Here is a 25,680-nt window from a genome sequence, read left to right on the forward strand (position 1 = left end):
GATCCTGGGTGACTCTGGAATGGCAAACAGTCTCTGCTCCCTGGCTCAGCGGGGCTGTTTGCAGAATCAAGTGTCACATTCTTACAGATCGTGTTACCCCAGGCCCAGCTGGAGTTGATCTCTGAGGAGGTGGCTGCAGGTACAGCTGTTGAGGCAGCCCAGCTGCCTCTCGGCCCCTCCTCATTCCCCACACTCAGGCTATGAATTGGGCTGCCCATGGTGGCCTGGCTTGGAGGCTAGGCCACCCCCTCGCTCACTGGAGGTGGGTGTGGACAAGCTCACTGCGTGCTTGTTTGTGATGTCCCTGTCCCCTTCTTGCTTCTGTATGTGCACTCCCATCCCACCCCATTTCTAGGCCTAGTGCCATTTAGGCTCCCAAGCATTCCAAAGGACAAAGGGACCAACACAGACAAAAACAATAAAGAAATCCTCCCCAACTGGGGCCACAGTCTCCACTCCCCGGGGGCAGGGTGTCTTGGGTAGGCACTGGGGAGAGGTGCTGGCTGTTCTGGCCTGCAAGGGGCAGTGAAAAGCATTGAGCATGGCATTTAAGTGCTCAGCTTGGGAGTCCATCAGACCTGAGTTCAGGTCAGATGTTCACTCTTCCACTAACTGGCTGTGCAATCATGGCCAAGTCTAAGCCTCAATTTCCTTATCTGTAGAGTGGGGGCAACAAGAACCCCTATTAAATGAGACAAAATATGTAATGTACTGGGCCTGGAGCCTGCCACATGGTCCAATAAATAGGGGCAGCTATTAGCAGACATGCCATCACCCAGATACTGAACATTCTTCCCGCTGAGTCTCAGCGAATGGCTGAGGGCTGGAGGAGAGTCCAGACTGTCTCTGAGCGGGGAGACTACAGAACTGGGAGGCAGGGAGGCTGCAAGGAGGAGAGGGGCTCACCTGTAACCCTAACCAACCCCACATTCAGGGAGGGAGACCTGCTACCTCGCGGCTGACAGGCTGACCACAGATGGCAGGAGAGAAAGCATGGGGCTGCTCTGGACACATTCCCAGGCCTCCCAGCCACAGCTCCCCAAGGGCCACACCAGCAACTCCCTAAGTCCAGGCTGCGAGATGGCCCTGGGGCTGCGGCCCTTAGCGGGAGGTGGGGGGCAGAGCCCTATCACCAAGAAGCCGGCAGGGACTCGCCTTCTCACAGGGCAGTGGTTGCTGGGACAGCCTGTGGGGCTCAGCCTCCCACCACTTAAGACTACAAAGCGCAGGGCTGCCACCTTCCTGAGACTTGGCTGGCGGGAGGCCAGAGTGTGGGGGAGCTTCGGGGAGCTGTCTGGGCCTGGCCTGCTTGGGCCTCCAGCTTCGGGGTGGAGCCTTTTGCCCTTCAGGCTCCCACATGCCAGAGGGACTCTGGTCAGGGCCACTGCCCTCGAGGGCAGAAGCCTTTACAGGAGAGAGCAGGAGCCCGTAAAGCTCAGCGATATCCCATCCCAACTGCAGACATGTGCGGGCAGGCAGTCCTCGGGCGGGGGTGGGGTGGGGAACACTTTCTGGGTGGGCTGGTCAAGGCTGGGCCCGTCTGGGTGCTCACCACGGCGGGGTGTGGGCCTCATCTCCCAGCCTCGGCCTCCCACCGGCCCACTGGCCACTTTTCCGACCTCCCTGGCCCTCAGGCCCTGTTGGCTGGAGGTGGAACGAAGAGCTTCTCAGGCAGGGCCGCAGGCACAGGAGGAGGAGATGGAGTAGAACAGCGGTCGGCAAACTGCGGCTCGCGAGCCACATGCAGCTCGCGAGCTGCGGTTTGCGGCTCTGTTGACTAATGAGTTTGCCGACCACTGGGGCAGAAGAAACAGACCCACTCCAGGCTCCCACAGGGCATGGCAGGCCTCTCTCCACCGAACTCGTGCCTGCCTGCTGCAGCCCGTGGGAGCTCACAGCGCCGCCCTCCACGGCCACTTCGCCCACTTCTGGCTCTTGCTCTCGGCACACTTTCCTGCGCTGAGGCTCTGCTGAGGACGAAGAGGCTTTTACTCAGGTGACATGGACGGCGCAGTCTTCCAGGCCCAGAGATGAGGAGCAGCTGTCTGGCTGGGGCGCAGGAAGAGGGGAAAGAGAACAACCTGCCCATGGGTCTTAGGAGTGAGGTGCCCTTTGGGGGGCTGAGGAGTTTCATTCCCTAATCCTGCTGAGGACCAGTCCTGCAGCCAAATGTCGCTCGCCTCGCCTTTCTGGTTTGGAGAAGCAGGCTCTGGCAGGAAGCGCACGTGACGGCCGCTGGCTCAGGGGCAGACAGATGCTGTCGGGAGCGCTCGGTACACAAAACCAGGCCGGTGGGGTGGGCGGCCAGGGAGCCAGCCCCGCAGATGTTGCTAAGTGAAACCTGATGTGGCGACATGAGAATCTGCAGAACGGCTCACAAACAACCTTCCCTGGGATGTTTTGGATTGAGTTTTGTGGCTATGACGTGAAGGAGCCTCACATGTCAGGATAAAAATAGCTCTGGCCTCAATACACAACGTGAGTTACAGTTCAACAAAACCAGATGGGAAAACATTAGCCGCCCAGCCCAGGCCCAGCAGGGTCCTGCCTCACTCCCACCCTCCCGTCTCGCTCCCCCTGGCCCCTCCAGTGGGAATGGATCCCCTGCCCTGAGAGTGCGGGGAAGGGCCAGGGGACCCAGAGGAGACCCAGGTCCTGTCGCTAACTGGCAGGGCAGTCTCAGGAAGTGACACCTTCTCCAGGGTGGCGGTTCCTGTCTGTGAGCCTCACAGGGAGAAGGAGCTTAATGGTTCCTGGCACAGGAAGTGCTCAGAGGAGGGGGCTGTGGGATTGGGAGGCTAGTTTGGAATCAAGGGGGTCAAGTGGGGAGGGGCTAGCTTCCCTGGGAGAGAGGGAGGCCAAGGGCTCTTGTGAAACAGGGTCTCGGGGGTTGTGGAGCCTGCGGAATCTGGGGGCGAGCCCGGCTGGGGTCAGGGAGACTTCTGCCCTGGGCAGCCACCCAAATCCAGGAGGTTTCCAGCTGCCTGGTTCAGAGCGAGAGATAAGCTAATGGGCCCCGGCGGGGTCCGAGAGGAACCAGAAGCCCATATGGCAGTGGAGAGGGCTGCACCAGGGAGAGCTGCAGGGCTGTGCTGGAGGCAGGGAAGGGGGAAGGGCCCTCAGACCGTCAACGGCCATGGGCCTGGGCAGGAGGGGGCCGGGCTCTCCATCTGGTGGCCAGTGAAGGCCTGGGCAGTGGTGCTAGGTGAGCCTGAGACCCAGCTCTGGTGCCCCCATTACAGTGGCTCTGAAAGACGCCACTGACGGATGTGGGGTTCAGAGGTGAGCACCACAGACCCTGCGGGCTGAGCTGCCGCTTCTCTAACTGTGGGGAGCACACTAGGCACCTGTGATCCTGACAAAATGCGACTCTGAGTCTCGGGTGGGCCAAGTGCCTCCATTTCTGATGACCTTCCAGGCGATGCTGAGGCTGCATAGCCGGCACCTTGAGAAACCAGGGCCTAAGAGGTCACGGCCAGGAGGGAAACAGATGTGACCCCCAGCACCCATGCACACAGTGACGGGTGGGAGGGCAGAGGCGGGAGGAGCCTGGCCCCGGTTCTCCTGAAAGCCCCACAGAGAGCACCTGAGCTCCCATAACAAAGACAAGCAGAGGCAGCACTCACACGTGTCTTAGCGCCTTCCACGCAAGAGCTCATAGAGCCCCCAAGCACCCATCGCCCAACTAACGGAGGAGGGAGGGGTGGCACCGAGGCAGGACACTTGCCCCAGGTCGCAGGGCAGGGGGGCACTGATGGACTGTGAACCTAGATCTTCCCAACCCCGGCGCCTGAACACAGCGTGTGGGAAGAAGGGCTGGTAAGGCTCAAAGAGCAAGGCTCTTGGGGGCTGGGACCCCGTCTGGTGTGGCTGCAGGAGATGGAGGAAGAAGTGCAAGAGGTCACCTGAGGCCGGAATGGAATCCCTGAAGTCACTGCGAAGAAGGCCACCCTCAAGAACTGTCAGATTGGGGACACAACCCCGTACCCACAGGAGACTGCTGTCCTGGCTACCATTGCTCTGCTCCTCCCTCGGGCGGTGGAAGAGACCAGTGCTGGGCAAGGCTGGAGTTCACGGGGGCTCCTGAGTGTGGGGGGAAGAGAGCAGCTCAGGCGAGGCCCTGGGTCGGCACCCCTGCCTACTGCAGTGACAGCAGCGGTGGTCTCTCAGCGAGGGCTGAGCTAGCTCAGGGTGAGGTGCTGAGCACGTGGGGAGCGCGCAGAGCAGCCTGGTCCTCACGAGAGCTCCACACATCACAGTCACAGTTGTTACTGGGAAAAACGCCCAGGGATTGCTTTCTAGGTTTTTTCTAGAACTTCTTTCTGCTTTTGGCCACACCAGCCTGGGCTTATAAGGAACAAAACTGAATCAGAACATTCCATTTTTGTCCATGTTCTTAGAGCTGGGGTCATACTCCACCTTGGACCAGAGAGCTCTGATGTAAGCAGTTTTATCCCACCAAGAATGGGCCCGTGGCCAGAGGGAAGGACAGGGAAAACTGGGTTTTAGGGGTAAACATCAGTCCTGAGTTGACCTCTGGCCCTGGATTGCCACACTGCTGCTGTGCTTGGCAGGCGGCTCCCGCTCCGCAGCTGGGATGTCCAAGCCCCAAGCCGGCCAGGCATGTCTCTAACAGGGCCAAGCACGTCTCTAACAGGAGAACGGTCCCAGAGCCGCCTGCTCTTGCCGCGCCTTCTGTGCAGGCTCAGGGTCAGGCCCTGGGTCGGCTGAGGTGGGCTCAGTATCTCCTCTTCCCAGAGCCTGGCACAGCCTCGGCTGTCGTCCCCCCGAGGAGAGATAGGCAGAGAGGGCACAGAAGTTGCCAAGTCACAGGAGACCAAGGTTGTTTGTTTCATTTCACCAAATCAGTCTTGGGGAGACAGGGAAAGTGTCCCTCCACTGGCTCCCTCCTGACTGCGCCAGAGGCGGCCTCGTCCCAGCCGGGGTCTCTGCAAAGGTCAGGAATGAAGGGGGCGTGCGAGAAGCGACACCACGGCCTCAGCCCACACAGCTCTGCACGGGAGGGGGACGTTTACCCTGGGACGGGCGAGAGGAAAACCCCGTGTGGGCAGCTCTGCCTTGCGGCCCCGGGGACCGCTGCTGCACATTCAGGCCAACACAGCACCACCTAGGCGTGCGATGGGCCCCGCTCCCCCCGCACTGCACTCAATCCGCACCATTTTAGTTTCTGGACCCAACACACAGGCAGGCCATTCGATTCCCCAGGAACACCACTGATTTCATCTTTGCTAGGTTTCCTGCCTCCTTGGCTTTCCAGGAAGTTCCTTTATGGGGGTGGGAGGATCTACCCTAAAGGGACGTAGCACGGCAGTCTGCGAGTGCTCAGAGCTGTGCCCTGGAGAGCCAGAGGAAAGCAGAATCCAAACAGGAGAGGGTCTGGCCTTGTGGCCACTGTCCACGTGCACAGCCAGATGGAAACAGAATGCCCCCCTTGCTGCGTGCCTTAAAAGCAACATGACAAAGAGCAGCCTGCGGAGGGACGAGCACTTTCGGACCTAACAGCTGCCCTCAACAACGAGGGCCCTCCCGAAGGCGGCGGCGGCCCGGCTCTGGCTTCCCATGCTCTTCTATTACTGCTATGAACTTGACCTTTTAAAATCACGGATCCATTTGAAAAATCTCGTGCCAGCTGTGGACGCACATGCAGGGGTGGTCCCCACTCCTTGAAGTGCAGAGTCTCAGGCGGAGAGCGTGTGGCCCTCGGTGCTGTGACTCCACGCGGCAAGAAGCACTGTTGGCTGCAGCACTTCCTTGGTGTTCTTCCCAGGATGGACTTTCCTTCCGTCCGCACACTTGGTTTGTCTATGCATCCGGTGAGCCCCTGGCTGATGTGAGCGGTCCTACAGCCTTGATGAGACTACTGCCTGAGACTCGTCGGTGGCCCACCCATCTTGGTGGGGACAGGAGCTGGGGTTGAGTGCTTTGCCATTCAAGTACCCCCAGCCCTTGTTCCCTAGCGGCTGAAAGGGCTTGCTCCCACAGGGCTTCTCTTGGGGTTCCCTGGGTCAGGCCCTAGGGCTCCAGAGTGACCTGGGCCACTCACAGCTATTTTTCTGGCCCATCCCTCCACCAGCAAGTAAGCATTTCCGTCATGATGAGCCGGTGAGCATGCCCTGGGGTGCAGGCTGGCCTGCAGGGCTCCGGGGGCACTTCTCTGTGCCAGGGAGGAAGAGAAAAGCCACCCTGTAGAGGGAGCACAGTCGTGGGAGGTCAAGGTGTCCTCCCTGCCCGGGGCTGTGCTGCCTCAGCTTCTCCCACCAGGAGAGCGGATGCTCCTACAAGGGGATGGGGCTGGCCCGGGCCCTGCCGTGCTTTCTCCTGGGAGTCAGGTATCACTGCCAGCCTGTCCCCACCCTCCAGGCCCGCCCTCTCCGAGGAGGAGCCTGCTGTTCCTCCCCTCTCATGGAGGCCCTACCCCCACACTCAACCTGCGGCATTCCTGCCAGCGGTCCTGGGGACTTCAGGTTGACCCTCAGGTCCTGACTTGGGGACACGGGATGAAGAGCGGAGTCCTAGGCTGTGGGACAGAGGGTGGGAACCTCAGCACGGGTCCCGAGTCAGGATGTGGGCGCTTCCCTGATTATGGCCTCTGACTGCCCAGAGGAAACCAGCTCGTTGGCAAGGAAACCCCTGCATCCTGGGGAAACAAGAAGGAAGCTGGCCTACCGCTCGCCCCTGGCTCCTTCCTTACTTTACAGGAACAGCTGGGACTTGGGACCAGCTGCAGGCAGAGCGTGTGCAGCGGTGGCAGCCTAGAGCCTGGGGTCCTACGGGACACCCTGCTGCAAGGGCAGGGTGGGGCTTGAGGCCAAGTGTCACCGGGAGACGCCTTTCATGGGCGGTCTCTGTGACGACCTCGCAGCCCGGCGCAGGCAGGCCTGCGGTGCTCCGGTGTCCTCAGGCCCAGCCTGGTGGGGCTGCAGGAGGGGAGCAGCCGCTGATGGGCCCCAAATGTATTTGACACTTGGTTTCTGCACCAGAGGAGGGGTTGTCTAGGACCTGGTGCCTGGTGTCAAGAGCCGCTCAGGGGACAGAGACACCCCAGGCAAACACCCAAGGCCCGCTGGGTGCTTTCCCACGGACTCGCACCCCTGGGCATGTCCCAGGACGGTGTCGTTGGAGGGAACTGGTGTCTGCCTGGGAGGGAGGTGCTGGGAGTAGCCCTGGCCTGGGAGAAGGGCCACCTGATGTCTGGAAGGAGCTCCAAGGAGGAGCACCAGGAACGCCACGCCACCGTCATGGCCAAGCACTCCCAGAAACATGCTGCTTGAATTATACTGTCTCTTGCCTGGGCTGCCTGCCATGTTGAGAGCTATTTTTAGTCTCTCGGTGAGGAAGGAAATGGCTGCCTAGTCTCCCACCTGTGAGCCCCGACTCCAAAGCCCCTTGATTCCTGACCAGGGAGATGCCGCCCCAGGGAGAGGCCATCGGCTGACTCAGATGGTTTTACATTAAGCCAGTGGCTCAACGAATGAAAGGTGCAGGAAGGTGAGGTAAAGAGACTAAGCGTCTCTTACAGGGGCTGGAGTGTGAGCCAGGAGGCGGCAGCATGGCAAGGTCCACCTGCCTCCTGGACAATGGCCGTCACTGACCCTCACACCCTGGCAGAACTCCAAGGCTCGAGAGGGACAGCCCCGAGGATGGCCCAGTCCAGGACGAGACCGAGCACCAGTGTTCCCAGGGTCCCCGAGGCTGGAAGTATCAGGGGAATACTTACTAGGAGCGGTCAGCAGGCCGGCCCTGCCAGCGGTGGGCACCTGAAGCTCGGAGTGGCTGGCCCGGAGGTCAGGGCCATCGAGGGGGCCTGGGTCCTCTGTCTGGCCTGCAGGGGAGGAAGCGATTTCTGCCAACACCTCCAGATCCTTCAGGATAACCTGGGGAGAAAAGCAGAGGATGAGCGACAAGGACCCCCACAGGCAGCTGTGGCTGGAGACAGAGCCTCCTCCAGGAGCAGGGAGGGGTCTGCAGGGGGCAACAGGCTGGTGAGAGTGGCCAAGACGATGGCTATAACGGCGCCCAAAACGTTCTACGAAGGACTGAACTGCAGAGAACACAGGCAGTGGACAGGAGCGACTGCAGGAAGGAAGCTGGAATCTGAGGCCTGGAAGCCAGCTTTCCCATGACCACTCCTCTCTGGTCCCTGGCGTGGGGACGAGAGGAGACGCCAGGGGATGCGGGACTCAGGCACCAGGGCAGCCTGTGCAATACACATCTCAGGGCTCCTGGGTTGCCTGTGCCCGATGACCCAGCAGTGCCCTCACAGCCACAGTCCTGGGTGTGGCAGCCATGGTCCAGCCCAGCATCAGGTCACAGGACAAGTCCTTCTGCAGGAGACACCAGGCCATGGCAGATCCCAGAGGACCCTCCACATGTGGGGTGTGACTCGGGGCTCCAGGACGGAAGCCTTCCTAACTTGTTCAGTTCTCGCTGCCTCTGCAGCGCTCATACACAGAAGCTAGTGGAGCGAGGCCCCGAACCTGACCCCTGCCTGCCAAGCTCTTCCAAGGAAGACGCAGAGGTGAGCATAGAGAACAGTCCCCAGTGTGCGCTCAAGTCAGGTCCCCCAGGGCTGCCCTCCAACCCAGAGACCTCTGGACCAGTGGAAATGACAGAAAGCTCTGGGTGGGCCCGGGTACCATGGGAGGCCAGGCCAGCCCGTGGAATGTGGTGACTACAGTCAAGGTCAAGCTGCTCTCTGTGGGATGACGAAAATGTTCACGAGTTAGACTGTGGTGCTGGTTATACAACCTTATCAATATACTAAATAAAACCACTGAAACGTGTATTTTAAAAGGGAGAATTTTATCTCAAAAGAAAAAAAAAGCCACTAATCTCTCCAAAGTTTGAAAGCAGTTCCTGTCTCACGGCAACTAATGTGCCAGCACCCCATCCTTCCCTGCCCCTGCTGTCACTTCTCCTGGGGTCCCCTCTGCAGCCTGGCCGTGCAGCTGAGCCCCGTACCTGCTGGTCCATCTCGGCCCCTAGTGTTCTCCCAGCAGCCTGGTGTGCTCGGCACAAAATCTCCGAGAGACAGTAACTTCACTCCCTGCCCTGCGGCACGCCAGCCTCACCAGGTGGGCCATGGCATCCCACCTGTCCCTCCCAGGTGCTGTGCTGGGTGTTGGGGCTGCAGGTGAGTCAGACCCGCCCCACCCAGGGCCTGCAGGCAGCCTGTACCCCTGCCCTTCTGCACATTTGGAAGTCTGACTGTTGGGCCTGCAGAGAACGCATCTGGCTGAGAAGTGTGGCTGCGAAGCAGTCCAGACGGATGGCAGGAGCGAGGGCTGCCTGCCTGGTGCCCAGGCCCAGAGCCCAGGTAGGATTAGGTCCAGAAGCAGCAAGGCCCAGGCCTCTGCTGCCCTCGAGGGAGGCCCCCAGAGGGCTTTCTGCTCCAACAGTGGCAGGAAGGACACAGAGGGTGAGATGTGGGAACGGACAGCAGAGCAGTGAGTGCGGCGCTGAGCGACGGAGCGGCCCGAGCCCCACCTCGCAGGACGTGCACTCGGATGCTCGACTATCCAAGCAAGTGGCTGTGAAAACGTCAGGGAGGCGAAAGCAGACCGGGGAGTCCAGGTGGGGGAGTGACTTGTCCAAAATCAAACAGTGAGGCAAGAAGCAGGCCAACTGTGCCTCAAAGAGTGAAACTCGGTTACTCGCAACAGGGCTGAAAACATGTCCACACGCAAGCTTCATAGGAACGCTCACGGAGCAGCACACATCACAGCCGGGAAGCGGAAACAACCCAAGCGTCCACTGACTGATACCCCGATATCCACGCCAGGGAATGCGATCTGGCGATATTAAGGAATGAAGTTCTGATACACCCCCAACACGGATGAACCTCAAAAACTTTGCTGAGTGAGAGAAGCCAGATGTGCAAGTCACATCCTGTACGATGATTCCATTTATGCGAAATGTCCAGAACAGGCGAATCCACAGAGACAGAAAGGAGATTAGAGGTTGCCAGAGGCAGGAGGAGGGAGACACAGGGAGTGACTGCTAATGAGTTCCTTTTTGGGGTGATGAACATGTTCTAGAATTAGATAGCGGTGATGGTTGCACAACCTCGCTGGCAAAGTATACTCATGCAGTATACAACACTGGGTTGCATACTTTAAGAGGGTGATTTTATGGTATGTGGATTCTATCTCAAAAAACACCCCAAGTCAAAATCCCAAATAGACACCCTGCTTCCCAATCCAGTGGTACTTGTTGAGCAATCTGCTCTTGCTGAGCCCATGGCCTGAGGGGGGAACCCTCACTGACCCCCATGATCTCACACCTGGTTCAGACTCACAGGAGGGCCAAGGGGGTTGAGGGGCAACCTGTGTCTTTACATCTCCTGGCACCTGCCAGCCCACTGCACCCCTCCTGCCGCTCACTCCTCGGAGCCACAGGCCCCGCCTCTCAGGCCTGCGGGGCAGGCGCACAGGGGCCCTCAGCCTCCAGGCAGCAAACCCGGGCGCCAAATGCCCAAAATGCGGCAAGTGAGCAAGTCTTGGCGTAGGGACGGGGCTGGGACAGCGGCGCACACAGGAGGGCTGCAGACCTCCTTCCCCCAGAGGATCTGCATTGCGTGTCTCTGCACCACCACCTCCTCCGGCCCACTGGGGAGTGCAGCCAGCAACGCTGCATATTTCACACTGCGAATTCTCTTATTTTAGGAAGTTTAACACCAAATGGCAAATGAATGCAAATTACACTTCAATTGCACAATTAAAGCCGGAAATGTTACCTACAGGTTCCTGCAGCACTCCCAGCCACTCCCTTGTGCTTACATATCAAAAAATTTATCTCTGGTCCCCAGACAGCCCAGCTTGGGGACACACCACGTGTAGTGGTGTGTCATACACACACACACACACACACACACACACACACACAGCCCTTTCAGTCCCCCAGCCTCCTACAGGCAAGGAGGGGAAGGAGCTGTCAAAATGGAAGGCAAGGAATGCCTTGAGGAGGGGAGCTGGGGTGCTACTCTGGGGCTGCACGGTGGCTCTCTGACAGCCAGGATCACTGGCCCTCCCCCAGCTGACCAGCAAACCCTACTCAGCCCAGGGGCTGAACTTGATGCTTCAGATCCACACTTCTGAGGCCGAGGCCCAGGCTCTGCCTCAGCAGCCAGGAGGCCCCTAGGGAGGGAAGGGCTGGGGAGGCGATGCCAACAGGGGCCCTGGGACTGGGCAACAGAGGGACCACCCTCCAGCTGGATGTGGCTTTGAGTCTGTGTGTCCAGCCAGGGCTTTGGTGCTTCACCCGCTGCGGACCCCATAGGAAGCTCTAGGACAAGGACAGGGTGACCTCAGCAGCCATGCTTACGAGGCACCTGCTTAAGACCTGGGCGAAAGGCCCTGGGCTACAGACGGCTGCTTGGCCTCTAGAAACCAAGCTGGCCCTCCTTCCCGAGCAGTGGCTGGGCCCATGCCTGCCTGGCCTGTAATCCTGGCTCCGAGAACGGGAAAGGCTCAAGCAGGAGGAAGCCACGCCAATTAGTATGCGCTACACAGCTTTTTACAAAATGAATATAAAACACTTGTGCTTTCTTTTTGTGTGAGAGAAAGAAGTGTGTGGGGGGGGGGGAGGAAGAGGGAGGGAGGGAGGTTACAAGAAAGCAATATTCTGCAGGAACAGGAGTGCCTGCCATTACCATGGCAACAGGCGGGGGCTGGGGGCTGGGGAAGGCACATCAGCTGGTCCCTCATCCTGGAGTGGAGTGAAAGGGTCAGTGGCATCTGGGTGTGCAAAACATCTGACAAAGCAACTCTTAGGGGAAGGCCGCAGAGGAGGTGGTGAGGGGTTCAGACCCGCTAGGGCTTGGGGAGCAAACACGAGGGAGCCAGGGCATTCCTGAGAAAGCCCTTCCTTGTAGGAGGTGACCTGACGCCAGCAAAGGGCACCTTTCAGTGAGAGAGGGGTCATCCGGATGGGGCCACTGCAGGCTGCCACCTGCTGCGTCCAGCACGCCAGGGACAGTCTCTCTGGGATGGTGGCTGTTTCCTTTCCTTCTCTTAATGGTCCGCCCAGGCACTCCCTGTCCCGGCACCTCGTCCACAGACCAGCCCTGGAAAACCCCTCGTGGTAGGAGGTCCCTTCTCTGCCCCCTAGGTGCTGCCTGCTCCTGCACCACGTAGGCACGGCTGGGGACCCGGAGCTGTGCAGCCAGGCCCTTAGGCTGGGCGGCCCATCCTCGCCTCCCACGCGGTCTCCTGACCATGAGGTCCCAGGTGGAGGCATCGGCAGCTGTTGGATAAGTACTTGCTGACCTGCAGTGCCAGGCAGGAGATGGAAGATGTTCTGCCACGGGGATGGTCGGAGAGGCCGCCCACTTCACGCTACTCACTATCTCTAAGAAACTTTGGCCCAAAGTGTGGCTGTGCCACTGGTCAGCCGCTTGTGCCCCGGATGTCCCTGGCTCAGCCTCCCAGCCGTGAGGAGCGAAGGAAATCCCCAAGCCGGGCCCTCTCCAGTCCCGGCCAGGAGGATGCTGCAACAGTGCTTCCAAGGGACACGCTAGGTGCTGGCAGGAGAGTGAATTCAGGCTGAATTGATGCTTCTTCCCAGAGCAGTGGGCGCAGAGCCTGAGATATGGGTCAGGCCGGGCCGCTCCTGAATCTTGGAAGCTGAGCCGAGAGTAAGGGCAGAGGCACGGAAGCTGTGGGGCCTCTAACTCCTTCCTCCCTCTCTCTTCTTAAATCCTTCCCTAGTTCTGTGCCATATATGCAAAAATATGCAAAAGGCCTGCACCTAAATCTTACTGCTAAGTTCTACTAACAGTAGATAACAGTGTGGGTTCTGGCAGCTTAAAACATTCCAGCCGCCATCCCTGAGGGTAGAGAAGAGAAAGGCCGGCCGGGGGCAGGACAACTTGGAGCTGGTTTCCTGACCCCCCCAACGCCCCTTCCCTCCCACCCCAGGGTCTCCTTCCTGCTGATGCCAATCATTGCTCCCAGGGTTGTGGTTCTCCCCAGGAGCCAGGCAGGGGTGGGGAAGGGCCTGCTGTGCCGAGGGCAGCACCGGAGCAGCGCAGGCACCGTTTCGGCTCGGTTACCAGGCGATGAGCCGAGGGGCCAGCTGTTTCCAGGGCACCGGTCCATGGCAACCAGGAGAACAGCAAAGCTCCCTGGTGCCCTGCCTGCCTCCAGGTCTCTGCTTAACCCTGTGCACTTGCTACACTGAGCCCCGGCCGGCCAAGGAGGCAGGCTCTTCTCTGGCCCAGCTTCTTGTCTGCTCGGCATGGCCAGGTCCCAGCAGGAGGGCACAGGGGAGCGGGGCAGGCCGAGTGGGATCAGCTCTCCACCCTCCCCACCTCCCAGTTGTTCACTTTCTCATAAATGTCTCTGAGTGCCTGCTAGGTGCTGGACACAGCCTGTCCCCAGAGTGAGATGAGGGCTAAGAGAATGCACAGGGGACTTCGGACACATGCGCAGGAAGAGTGGGGTGTGTGCATGACAAACATGGTTTCATGGAGCATCTGAGCTGAGCTCTTGACCAAGTTACTTCACTTCTCTGAGCCCCGGTTTCCTCTTGGGTAAAGCGGGGAACACAACAGAGATGAACCAGGACCACGCACACTCAGTGAAGCCCAGCACAGGGGCTGGTGTGGAGGAAGCGAGCGTTGGAGGGCGGCTCTTCCTGTGAGCAGTGGGGAGACGACCTCATCTCAGCCTCTCTGGGCTCTGTGAGCTGCCAGCAGGATGCTGTCCGGGAAATTCAGCTGACTCAGCTGTGGCCATCTCCAGAGGGGAAAAAAACTGACTACATCTTGGGAGAAATTTTGGTTTCTGAAGATGCCACGAACACTGAGTAGGGCACAGGGTGAAAACGGGGTCCTGGCCTGGCCGCTCTGAGGCCTGTGGAGGGAGGGCATCAGGGCTGAGAGCAGGGGCAGGGCCTGCAGTCCCTCCCCGCGGTTCCCCACCGGAGATGTGCATGAGAACCTCCGGGGCTGTGGAAAGGGCCAGCGCCCAGGCAGCAGGCCCACCTGAGGGAAGTCAGGAGGTCTGGGCGGAGGCCCGAGCAGCTGGATTTTCAAAAGCTCCAGGGTTCTGCTGGCAGCCCTGGTTGTGTGGCTCTGCTGTGGGGCTTCTGCCCAGCTCCCCTTCGTGGGGAAGAACTCAGTGCCACCTCTGTCATCAGGAGCCTGGGGGCCAGGCAGCAGGCGCCCCCAGCACAACCCACTCCAGCCAGTTGCTGTGCTGGCTCTGGGTCCTTACTTGCTCATCACTGGAAGGGATCCTGACAGAATAAACACTAAAACACACCTGGCACACAAACCTGCCATCCCGGAGTGAACGCTGCCAGGCCAGCTGCAATGATTGGGGTGGCTGAGGTGGGGCACCGAAAACGCAAAGTACAGACACACGGAGCAGAGTCCCTCTCGCCAGGCCTGATTCTGGGACAGTTACCCTGCTGGTCTCTCCGCCCCGCCAAAGGCTCTTAGTCCTCCTAGGACCCCTAGCGGTGACTGCCAGTGCCTCTCTGCTGGCTGTGGGGGCCTGGTGTCTCTGGGGCCTGTGACTGGGGTCCCATTCTCTGCCTTGCCACAGGTCAGCCACAGGGAGAACTGAGTGACAAGAGCTCGGTGTCTCTGGCAGGACCGCGGGGGGTGCAGCAGGAACGGGTCCATGCCTCTCGTTTGGGATGATCCTGTGGGGCCCAGCTTGTTCCCCACCTTGGGGGGCGGGGGGTGCCGCTGGCAAGAGGAACCAAGTTCTGGGCTCTGACATCTAACCCTCGGCTCTCTGGGCTGGCATCTGACCCAGTCATGCCATCTGACGGGAAAGAAATCTTCGGAACTGGGGGGTTGTTTTGGTTTGTTCTGGAGAGTGGATGGAATGGAAATGGGAGTGGAATAAAAACCAAGGCAAGGATATGAGAAGGAAAAACAAGCCCCATTCTTCCGAAGACTGTCCACTTTTGAGCAGGCCGCATTAGTATTCCGGGGAGCGGGGTCAGGACCACACAGAGTTGGAGCTGGATGGGACTGACACAATCCAGTCCAACCGAATTTTAGGGAAGAAAACTGAGGTGAGGAGACGCCATGGACTTGCTGGTCCCACAGAGCGGGCAGCGTGGACCGGAGGCCCGCCCTCCTGCTCCCCACCGGCCGCTTCCCACACCGCCCCTCTGCGTCCCGGCCACTGGCCCACTCCTGGATGGGACTGGTGGGAGCTGGGGGCCCTGGGTCAGCACACAGCCCAGGGCAGCCTCCCGGCAGGTCACAGTCAACTGCTCAGAGAGAAGGTGCGACCAGTCTGTCGCTCTGTCAAGGACAAAACGCTGACCGGCACAGTGGGAGGCGCGGCTGGATAAAGCGGTGCCCCCACCCGCTGGGCCGTGGCTCTGCAGTGAGGGCACACCCTGTGTGGGGTTTTAGATGTTCTGGAATCAGACAGATGCGACTGCCAATTCTGGCTCCTGGCGGTGTGACCTTGGCAAGTTCCCTCCTCACGCCTGCATCTCCTTTTATGTCACACCGGGGAAAATTAAACCCACTCCAGGGCCGCCGCAGGCTCATTAAGACACTAGATGCAATGCCCCCGAACAGCACAGCCACCTCATAAACTTGGGTTTTCGCCCTCTCCTTGTCCCAGTCTCCTCCCATGGACACGTGGGGTCTGACACACAGCACCCACCATGGTTTCCGAACGGAGCCAGCAGTGGGGGTGTTGGGCGGGCTGTCATAGGCTCTCAAAGCCGCCCTCCAACGAAGGGGCCTCTAAGAAGTGGGAGCCCTCATTTCTGGGCAGACCTGGAGGGATGGCCAATTTCCAACGGCAGCCCTCCCCTGGGACAGGAGAGCGCAGCCCAGTCACCTTGGAACCTGAGTCAGGAGAGGAACGAGTGGGGACTCAGAGCCTTCCCAGCCCCTCCTCACAGCGCAGCTCTCAGGTCTGGGCCTCCCCCAGTGGGAGCCCAAGCGGGAGTCCCTGCTGTCACTCACTAAATCCCCTTAAGCAGAGAGAGGAGTCCCTGGGCCCAGCTGACCACACACCAGACCGAAGTGACAGGGTTCCTTAGGAGAAGGTAAATCAAGGGACATGATGGGACCACAGGGCTCTGCTCCCCGAGACAGGGAGCCAAAGGCAGCGCCCCAGTCTGCCCCGGGGGCTGGGCCAGGCTGCCGGTCAGGGTGGCAGAGTGAGCAGTGTTGCCACCCTGCTGGCCTCTAACATGAGTCTCCACCTGTTTCTCTGTCGGGCCCTGGTGAGCTCTCCTGTGAGAGGTTTGAGAAGCCCTTCAGTTCTGCTCCACTTCTCCCGGGACCTGGACCATGAAAACAGATGAAGCCCTTTCCTGCTCCCCCAAACCGTCCCTCAAATCCAGCCCTGCCTATTCCCTGCAGCCCCCCTGCAGCTGAGGGGTTGAGTGCCCTGAGCACAGTGGGCAATGGGCTGAGTTTTATACCAAAGAGCAGAGCTGATGGCCCCTCTTCTCTCAGGATTCAGCCAGGGCTGGTCAGGGCACTTGTGAGATGTTCCAGGGGACTGAGGACAGGGAAGGAAGGCCCCAGGCCTGCCCTGGACAGGCCACATCACTCCTGCTGGGGTGTACATAGTACTTTTGTGAGGTGCCTCAAATCACTCCTTAGACCTACCCCCTAACCCAGCCTCCCAAGTCATGCTGCACCCAGCCTCCTAAGTCATGGTTGCACCCCGGCCTTCTAAGTCATGGCCGTACCTGGCCTCCTAAGTCATGGCTGAACCCCAGCCTCCTAAGTCATTGGCTGCACCCGGCCTCCTAAGTCATGGCTGCACCCCAGCCTCCTGTCATGGCTGCACCCCGGCCTCCTAAGTCATGCTGCACCCCAGCCTCCTAAGTCATGGCTGTACCCGGCCTCCTAAATCATGCTGCACCCGGCCTCCTAAGTCATGCTGCACCCCAGCCTCCTAAGTCATGGCTGCACCCCAGCCTTGCTCTCCTGCAGTTAGCAGGTTGCTGAGCTGGAAACTCTAGCACTGCCACAAATAATGCCCTCACAATCCTACCCTCCAAATTCCCAGGGTTCTCATTCTTTTTTCCCCTGCTTCTATACCAGTCACATAAGCTATAAACTCCCATCAGCAATTCTCTTTATGGTTGCTCTGAAACTAGGGAGAGAAAGGGCGCTTCCTCTAGGCTGGAAACACCTGCGGTAAGTGTTAAGGACACCCCAGTTCTGAGGTGTTGAGCAAAGTCTGGGGAGGTGTGGATCTCAATGGAACCGGATCTCATTGGAATCGGAAGGTTTTACTTCTGAGCAAGGGTGCGGCAAGAGGCCCTGATGCGGCGCTCCCCAATGACGTCATTCCTCCGCCTTTCCCTAGGCGAGCAGCCGCTGGGAGCCTTCCCACCTGCGATGCCGCAAACACAACCTGCTGACAGCGGGCCTTGCTCCGGCCCAGGCAGCTCCGCCACAGGGTGCGGGGGCTGGCGGAGAAGGTGGAGAAGGGGAGAAGGGCACCAGTTCTGCTGCCCACTGTTTCGCCTTTGTTTTTTCTAAGATTTGGAGATGGATGATGAGCCCCCAAACACCCTGCCCACCCTGGCCATCTGCCCGGGGCCTGTGTGGTGCTGAAGACAGAGATCAGCTTCCGTCCCGGCTTTTGCTGCTGAAGCCAAGGCAGGAAGGATCTGGGGCAACGCAGAGCCCATCTTCCTGAGTTCAGTGTCCCTGGCGTTGGGCCCTTTCACAGAAATCACCACCAGCACCAGAGGGGCCAACATTTACCACTTATTTGCATGTGCTGGGCCTGCGCCTAGCATTTTACATTCATGATCTCAGTTGGGAGAGTGGTTCCACTATTACTCTTGGTTTTCGGATAAGGAAACTGGGCTTGGAGAGGCTAGGTCACCTGCTCAACGCCAACCAACATGTGGCAGAGCCAGGGACAGGACTCTGGGCTCTCTAGACCCCACAGCCCTGCTCTTCACCACCAGGCTGCACTGTCGCTGCAGAGAAAGTATTACCAGAAAGGGATGCCACTCAAAATCACAACAAAAATATGAAATACCAATAGTAAACTTCATAATGAGCAAGACCTACAAAAAAGACCCTGAAACTTTACTAGACAACTTACATAAACGGGATGAGTCCTGCTCTGGGTTGGGAAGAGTTCATCACAGTAAAAAGCCCATCTCCAACTTCTCCCTAAAGAACTTGTAATGACAGACAGGCTGTTCCGATGGCCCAGGATCTGGGCAGGAGCTTTAGTGAAAAGCTCCTTTATTTGCTTATTTTTTGGTAATTCCCACCCGAGGATATTTTTCCATTGATTTTTTTTTTAGAGAAAGTGGAAGAGAGGGGGAGAGACAGAGAGGAGAGAAACACTGATGTGAGACACATCGTGAACCGTGACCTTGGTTGGGGATGGACATGCCTGCCACCGAGATGCGTGCCCTTGACGGGAATGGAACCCAGGACCCTTCAGTCCACAGGCCAATGCTCTATCCACTGAGCCAAAGCAGCTAGGGCTCACCATCCCTTTAAACAATGACCTATGAGGCAAGTGTAGACATCATTAGTCCCATCTATTAAATCAGGGAGGTTGGACTCCCTGCCCAAGGTCCCTGGGAAGAAGAGGCAGGAGCTGGGATTCAAGCTCAGGTCTGGAGGCCAACTGCCTGGATGCTACGTTCAGTCAGAGGCAACCAGACTCCCTTCAGGTCTCTCCTAAGACTGATATTTAAAAAACAAACAAACAAACAAACAAACAAAAAAAACCTGCTACATTTGTTTGATTGTTTGAAACAGTCTTTATTTTTTAGAGCAGTTTTAGGTGTACAGCAATACTGAACGGGAGGCACAGAGATTTCCCACATACACCTGCCCCTGCATAGCCTCTCCCATTATCACCATCCCCCACCACGTTGGATATAATTGATTAACCTACACTGATGCCATCATTATCCCCCCAAATCCATAGTTTACATTAGGACTCCTCCTGGTGTACCTTCTGTGGGTTAGAACAAATGTGTAATGACAAGTACCCACCGTTACACCTTGAGGATTTTAAATGCGGGGTGGGAGATAGCTGTGCTTGGGAGTGGGGTGGGGGTGAGGAGTGACCTGAGGCCCCTCCCGGGCCAGCCACACCATCAGGAACATGGAGAGGACCCGTCCTCTGGGGCTCCCGGGAAGAGCTCACTCAGGTAGCTCAGGCTCGGGAGGCAGCCAATAACTGCATCTTCCCGGCAGGGGAAGAAGGGGCCCCAGCCCCCCACCAGCGAACAGTAGGAAGCTCTGAGCATGTGCCCTGCGTTCCACGCTGTTGAATCAGGGCGCACTGTCACGTAAAAACAAGTAAGTGGATCTTTAGCTAATGGGAGGATTTCTATTCTGGTGCTAAGAATATCAATTTGACACCTTCAAATTCTTTCTGATGACAGGGAATTTCAGACAAAGTCTGCAAGGAGCAGGCGGTACTGAGCAAACAGCCACTTACCCTGAACAACGGGAAAAGAGAGACAACTGAGGATGTCAGAAGGCTGTGTACTACTGAGCTGGCACCGGGACAGAACGGAGGACCAGTAGCAGACAAGACATACCCGCGGGGCCAGGTGCCGGCGGGACTACGGAACTTGGTGGCGGGCAGAGCTAGGTCTCTGCAGCCCGCCCCTCCCTGAGCCCAGCTCTTGCATCATTAACACCTGCGTACGCTCTGTCTCCTGAGGCCAGCGGCTCTCACCAAGGGCGAGAAGCACGTGCTTTAATCACAATCATACTGGGAGAGAAAAACATTTGCAACAAGATGATGAATCTAATGTCTCCAATATACAAAGAGCTTCTAGAAATCAAAAAGAAAACTGGACAAAGGGTCTGGGGGCTAAAGGGAGACCTTTTTCAGAATATACACCCCTTAACACCCCAAAAAGAACTCTTCTCAAGAACTTGTAGGACAAGAGAAAGTGGCTAGAAATGAGGAGGATGATACAATTAGACACGAGCTCCCCATCTCCCAGCTGGTTCTGTAGGGGGTAGCCAGGCCGCCCGGGGTGAAACACAGGCATGGTAGTTATGTGACTAAAGGAATGGGCTTTGGAGTCCAATAGACCTGGTTCTGAGTGTGCTCCACCACGTCCCAGCTGTGTGCAAGCTACTTAACCTCCCAAGGCCTTTGTTTTCTGAACTGCAAAAAGGCCTCTCCCACAGAATAGCTGAGGCCTCTCTCAATACTCCGAGTGGTGTAGCAGTCCCTGGCAGAGTAATGGCTCAGACAGTAAGCTGCTATTAAGAATCATCCAAGATGTGGGAAGAGGTGTGCCTTAAGGCCCCGGGCTGGACAAAGGATCTTGCAGGGACTGTTGTGTCCGTTACACTCCAGGAGCCTTTAATAGGAAGTTCCCCCCACCCGCTATACCACCCCCACCCCCGTTTGGCTGTAGTTTGATTCGACTGAATGGCCTTCAGGGTCTTGAACCCCAGGGAGATCTAGATATTGATATCAGGGCTGTTCTAGATATCCCAGGAGAAGGGGGCCATTGTCTTGTTCATGGCTGGCTGTCCATTGCCAAGTACCCAGTAAGCCCTCAAAGTCGCCAAAGAGACTGGGCAGGGGGTGCTTAGGAATGTGATTCTGGTGAAGAAGCAGGATGTGGCAGAATCAGGACTCACCACTGTTTACCGAGGTCCCAACCATTCCTAGAGGGAAAGCAGGGACTCTTTCCTCCCCACCCCACCCCACCCCACTCCACCCCACCCCCGCAACTGTCCCCAAGAGCAGGTGCAATCCTAGCCGCACCCGAGACTCACAAGATGTGCCCCAAAGCTATGACAACATTTGGAGCTTCAGCAAATGGAGTTTCCACAGCCGAGACCTGAACAGAGCTGTTTAATGGACTGCATCTCCTCCCACTCCCTCTAAAGGCTCACGCACACAAAACCAACTGCAAGCAGAGAGCTGGATGGGATTAAACCACTCCATTTAAAAGACTGAAAACTCAGCTGCTTCCAGTGAGATCCTAGGGAAGGAGCCAATCAGCCAAGTTCTTCTCTTCCTTTTTGTATTGAAATGAGGGCTGTGACTGTGCAGTGAGTCACTCTCGGTTCAGGCAGAACGGGGCCAAGTCCACCTGGGCTCGCACTGCAGTGGTGGTGGGGGAAAGGGAGAGAGGATGTGTGTGCACACGTGTGTGGTTGAACACGTGTGTGGCTGCTTGAATGTGTGTATGTGGTGGGCATGCAGGAGGGGTCAAGGGCAGATTCCCAGACCATCTGTTTCGGATTTTTCTGAAAACACCGATTACCTCAGAGCAGTGGTCACCAACCTTTCGGACCTCCACGGACCACCGGTTGGCGACCGCTGCCTTAGAGGACCCAGGGGCAGACATTGGCTAGGCTGCATCTCCTTTCAGCTCAGGGGTAGGCTGAGGACAGCTGCCATGGTACAGGGCCCCACACAAACCTGGTACCAGCCCAGGGAGGACCGAGGTGGCTTACTCCATAGGAAGCTGTGAGCCACCTCCCTCTTTCCCCCACCCTCCAGCCCTTGTCCACTCCCACGTTCCCAGTGGGCACTGTGGGAGTCTGTAGTCAGGGACCCACGGCCTCAGGGAGGACAACAGCTCTGCCTGGAGCCCACGGCTGCCCAGGGCCTGGAAGAAGGAAGGAGGGGTGCGAAGGCACAGCAGCCAGCATCGGACCTGCAGCCTGGAGCTGGCGTGGGTAGAGACGGGATGCCATCCTGGCAAGTGGCAATGCTCAGCTGCAAATCCTGCCCCTGAAAAAGGACTCACCTACCCTAACTCCCTGGAACAGAACGCTGCCGAGAACAGTGTGGGGAAAGTTGTGCAGCTGGAGGAGCCCCCAGATGGCAGAAGGACCCAGAGCCCAGCTCCCCCACATTGGCCAGCTTCCCACTCGGGGTTACACCGCTGCCTGGAATCTGGGCCAGACTCTGGGCCTTTGCACCAGCAGCTCTTGGTGACCCCAACAAAGCAAAGCAGAAGGTTCCAACTTCAAACTTGAGGTCAAAATGGAGCCCAGCTGTAATGAATAGCACAACCAGCACTCACAGTGCTCAGCATGCGCGCCGCCTGGCACTGAGGCATGTTCCGAGAAGTGTTTCATTCTCACCACCTATGTGCTCTTACTGCCCCACTGAACATGGGAGAAAGGAGATGCAGGGTTGAGACGTGACGTGCTCAAGTTCAGGCAACGAAGCGAGGCCAGACCTAGCACTCGGCGCCTGACCCACAGTCATGCTCCCCATTGTCACTCTCCACTGCCATCCTGGGCCAGCGAGCTCCCTGTGCAGACTGGTTTCCTCGCGGATGCCCTGACCCAGGGAGCCAACAGAGGAGGAATCCTTACTCTCAAAGCCAAGGGCAGCAAACACAGCTTTCCCTCTGCCTGGTGCATCTTACCAGGTATGAGGAACAGGGCACTTTCTGGGTGTTGCTTTAAGAGAACAAAACAAGCACCTCTCAGCTGCAAGAGCCCACGTCATTCAAAGGGACGGCCAGGAAGCCATGTCACAGGGGAGGGGTGTTGTGCACTTACCTCATCAGATTCATCCGACAGCGTCTGCAGGAGGATGGGGAAGAGGCTGTCCGTGTGCCGGAACATCTGCGGAGCGGAGAGCAGAGCACCGTGAGCTCTCCCTCGCTCCAGGCCTGGGCTCAGCTCGGACAGGGTCCCCTGCACGGACCACCTTCCCCACCCCCGACACTGAAGGTTCCTAAGCACCTGCCACTCCCCTGCTTGTCAGGGTTTCTCCAGAGCTGCAATGACCCAGACCCTACCATGCAGGGGCAGGCCCTCGGAACCAAGGTGGACCCGGAAAGCACCCCGGGCTGGGAGGGACCTCTGGGCCCACGAGGCTGGGGCTCACCTTGCGGGGAGTCTTGATGTAGAGGTGGTAAAGCCACTTCAGGACGGCAATCCGGGTCATCATGCCGATGGCCATGTCGCTGAGGTGGCAGTTCAGCACCTGCACAATCCCGTCGAGGTGGAGGGTGACCGGGACCCTCTCAGCGCTGGGGGCGAGACCGAGGAGTTGAGGCCACTGCAGCCCTCCCCAGCGAGCCCAGCACCACCCGCCCCGCCCCGCACACTCAGAACCACGTCCTGCCTGCTCTCCTGGCGCAGAGCGCAGACGGCACACACGGTCGCCAGGCCTTATCTCTCCCTCCTGGAAACCACACCGGGAGGAAGAGGGCCAGGCTGCTGGGTGCCCACTCACTCCCCCTTTTCTTGACCAGCACTAGCCTGGCTGCTACGGTAGAAAACCTCTCGAGTGTCAGAGCTGGACCCCCGCAGACCTCAGGGCTGAAGGCCAGGGAGCACCCTCAGCACATTCAGTCCAGACCCTCTGTGACAGATAAAGCCACCACGTCCACAAAGTCCAGGAAAAGGCCCTGCTAACACCCCTGAGCCCCACAGCGCCTTCCCAAGGCACCTGAAGAACATTTCTCAAGGGAGGACGGGGATTGTGGCTTTTTGTCTGTCGTCCCCCAGGGCACTCAGCACAGGGGCAGCCTCAGTGAGAAGCCCTGAGTTGCCTCTGAAACTGTGACGTTCCCGTTGGCAGGAAAGTCGGCCTCGGCCTGAGCAACGCAGCTGTTCAGACGTGCTTTGCTTCAGCGGGACACGGACGCTGGCCTCACTGGCCAAAGCCCTGCTGGTCGCCAGGCAGGGAGTCCTGCTGGGCAGCCGAGAGCGCTGGTGCTGCTGGGACACGGACATCAGGCCTCTGCCCGAAGCATGGGCCCAGAGGCTGGAGTTTTCGGGGATGGGGACGGCATGGGCAGAAAACCCGAGGATGCTAGGGAGGGGCTATGCGTCACACTGCATTCGCCCACGGGTGCCACGACAGGAGTGACAGGGCCGCCTCTCCCGAGGACCAGGCCGGGCCTTAGTTCCCGCCCGCACAGAATGGTCTTCCGTGGTATTTCCAGGCTGCTCAATTATTCATGTGCACCAGGAACTCAATGCCTGTGCTTCCCTAATCCGCCTGCAGCTTCTCTGAAGCTCATTTGAAGTGAATTCCTAAAGGGCACGGCTCTGAGCTTTGTAATTGCTAAACGGAACTGCTACCTAATATGGTCTGATGGTTCCCCACAGTGCTTGTTTCGGGGGCTACACCGGGCACTTCCATCCTCTGGCAGCACAAGGCCTGAGCCTCTGGCCAGGGCTGCCACTGAGATTTCCCCGGGAGCCCCGAGGTGGGAAGTTCCTGGGGTCTCCCGAGGACATCCAGCATCTAGGACAGTGATGGCAAACCTATGACACGCGTGTCAGCACTGACACGCGTAGCCATTTCTGATGACACGCGGCCACATGCCAAGGATGAAACATTTGCTGCTCCTGAGGATGAAACATTTGCGACTAGAGTCTTGTAGTTTTTTCCTCAAAGTGACACACTACCCGAGTTATGCTCAGTTTTTTGGCGAAGTCTGACACACCAAGCTCAAAAGGTTGCCCATCACTGGTCTAGGACCTTAGTGGCCTTAAACAGGCAGGGAACTCCCGCACAGACCACTTGGGGCGGCACCTGCGGGCCCCCATCACCCTCTCACTCAACCTCTCTTTCATGCTCACTGTCCAAGAGAAATAGAATGGGAGCCACATATGGAATTTAACGTTTTCTGGTTTTGCATTAAAAAGTAAAAAGAAACAGGGGAAATGAACACATTTTAATTAACCCAATATACCCCAAATATTACCCTTTCAACATGTAACTGATATAAAACATAGAGGTCACTGACAAGGTGCCTTACATTTTTCTTGTGCCCCAGGCTGTGCAACCCAGTGCGTTTCATGGTGACTGCACAGCTCGGGAGCCACGCGGGACAGCGGCTTCCACGTGGACAGCACAGCTCCACAGCAGCAGGCTGGCAGCCCACCCAGGGCTTCCTAAGCATTTTCTTTGTCTCACCCTTTCCTAGACATTCCCTCTCCCTCCCAGATCTACTTACTGTCTTATCTCCCAGTCCTACTTTGCCCATCCTGCTGGCCCCCTACCGGCTCTTTGCGGTGAGCTCCCTCACTGCTCTTCTCCCTGCCAGAGGGACCCCGGGCTGCAGGAGCTCCAGGAGCCTACACAGCCCAAGGCCTCACCAAGGCAGGAGCTCGGGGGCAGAGGGAATGAACAGAAACCAACCCTCCGCCCGTGCTTCCCTCACTCCCCGAGCCCCAGGCCAGGCCTGGGTGAGTCCCTGTCCCCAGCAGGAGCGCACGTTCTGGCTGCCGGCTGCCTGCGAAGGCGCCCCGGGAGGAGGGGCCTTGTTTCTACTTGCCTGGGGACTCCGAGCTGCACTGATGTAGCACTGTCCTGAGCTGCTGGGGGGGGAGGAAGGCAGTGCCAAGCCCAGCTCAAACCATCCCCTCCCCCCCACACCCACTCCACTGGCAGTTCAGGCCCTGTGGTGTGTATGAACCTTGGGCTGGGGGGTGGGGGAGACGCAGGGCTCCGATAACAATGAGGAGGACGTGGTATTGGAAATGATAACACACGTTTCTTGGGTAAATACTCTGTGTCAGGCACTGTGCTGAGCTCTATCTGCAGAGCCTCGCTTATGTCCCTCAGAGGCCCATACAATGTTATTCCCATTCTGCAGACGGGGAAACGGAAGCACAGAGACACCAGTAACCTGTCCAAGGTTACACAGCCAGGAAGTGGTGGAGCCGGCGATCTGAATTTGGGCAGTCTGAGTCCAGGCTGGCCTCCCTGACCA

General features: G+C 58.2%; 1 protein-coding gene across 1 annotated transcript in view; it reads right to left on the reverse strand.

Moving 5' to 3' along the window:
* VAC14 (VAC14 component of PIKFYVE complex) overlaps positions 1-25,680 on the reverse strand; it is a 97,318-nt gene that overhangs the window by 41,225 nt on the left and 30,413 nt on the right. Inside the window, exons 11-13 of the mRNA XM_079760061.1 lie at positions 22,836-22,980; positions 22,505-22,570; positions 7,739-7,895 (exon numbers count right to left, since the gene is read on the reverse strand). Of these exons, the coding sequence (XP_079616187.1) occupies positions 7,739-7,895; positions 22,505-22,570; positions 22,836-22,980 (368 nt within the window). The remainder of the gene's footprint in view (positions 1-7,738; positions 7,896-22,504; positions 22,571-22,835; positions 22,981-25,680) is intronic.

The sequence above is a fragment of the Cnephaeus nilssonii genome (assembly GCF_951640355.1).
Source record: "Cnephaeus nilssonii genome assembly, chromosome: 20".
Lineage (NCBI taxonomy): Eukaryota > Metazoa > Chordata > Mammalia > Chiroptera > Vespertilionidae > Cnephaeus > Cnephaeus nilssonii.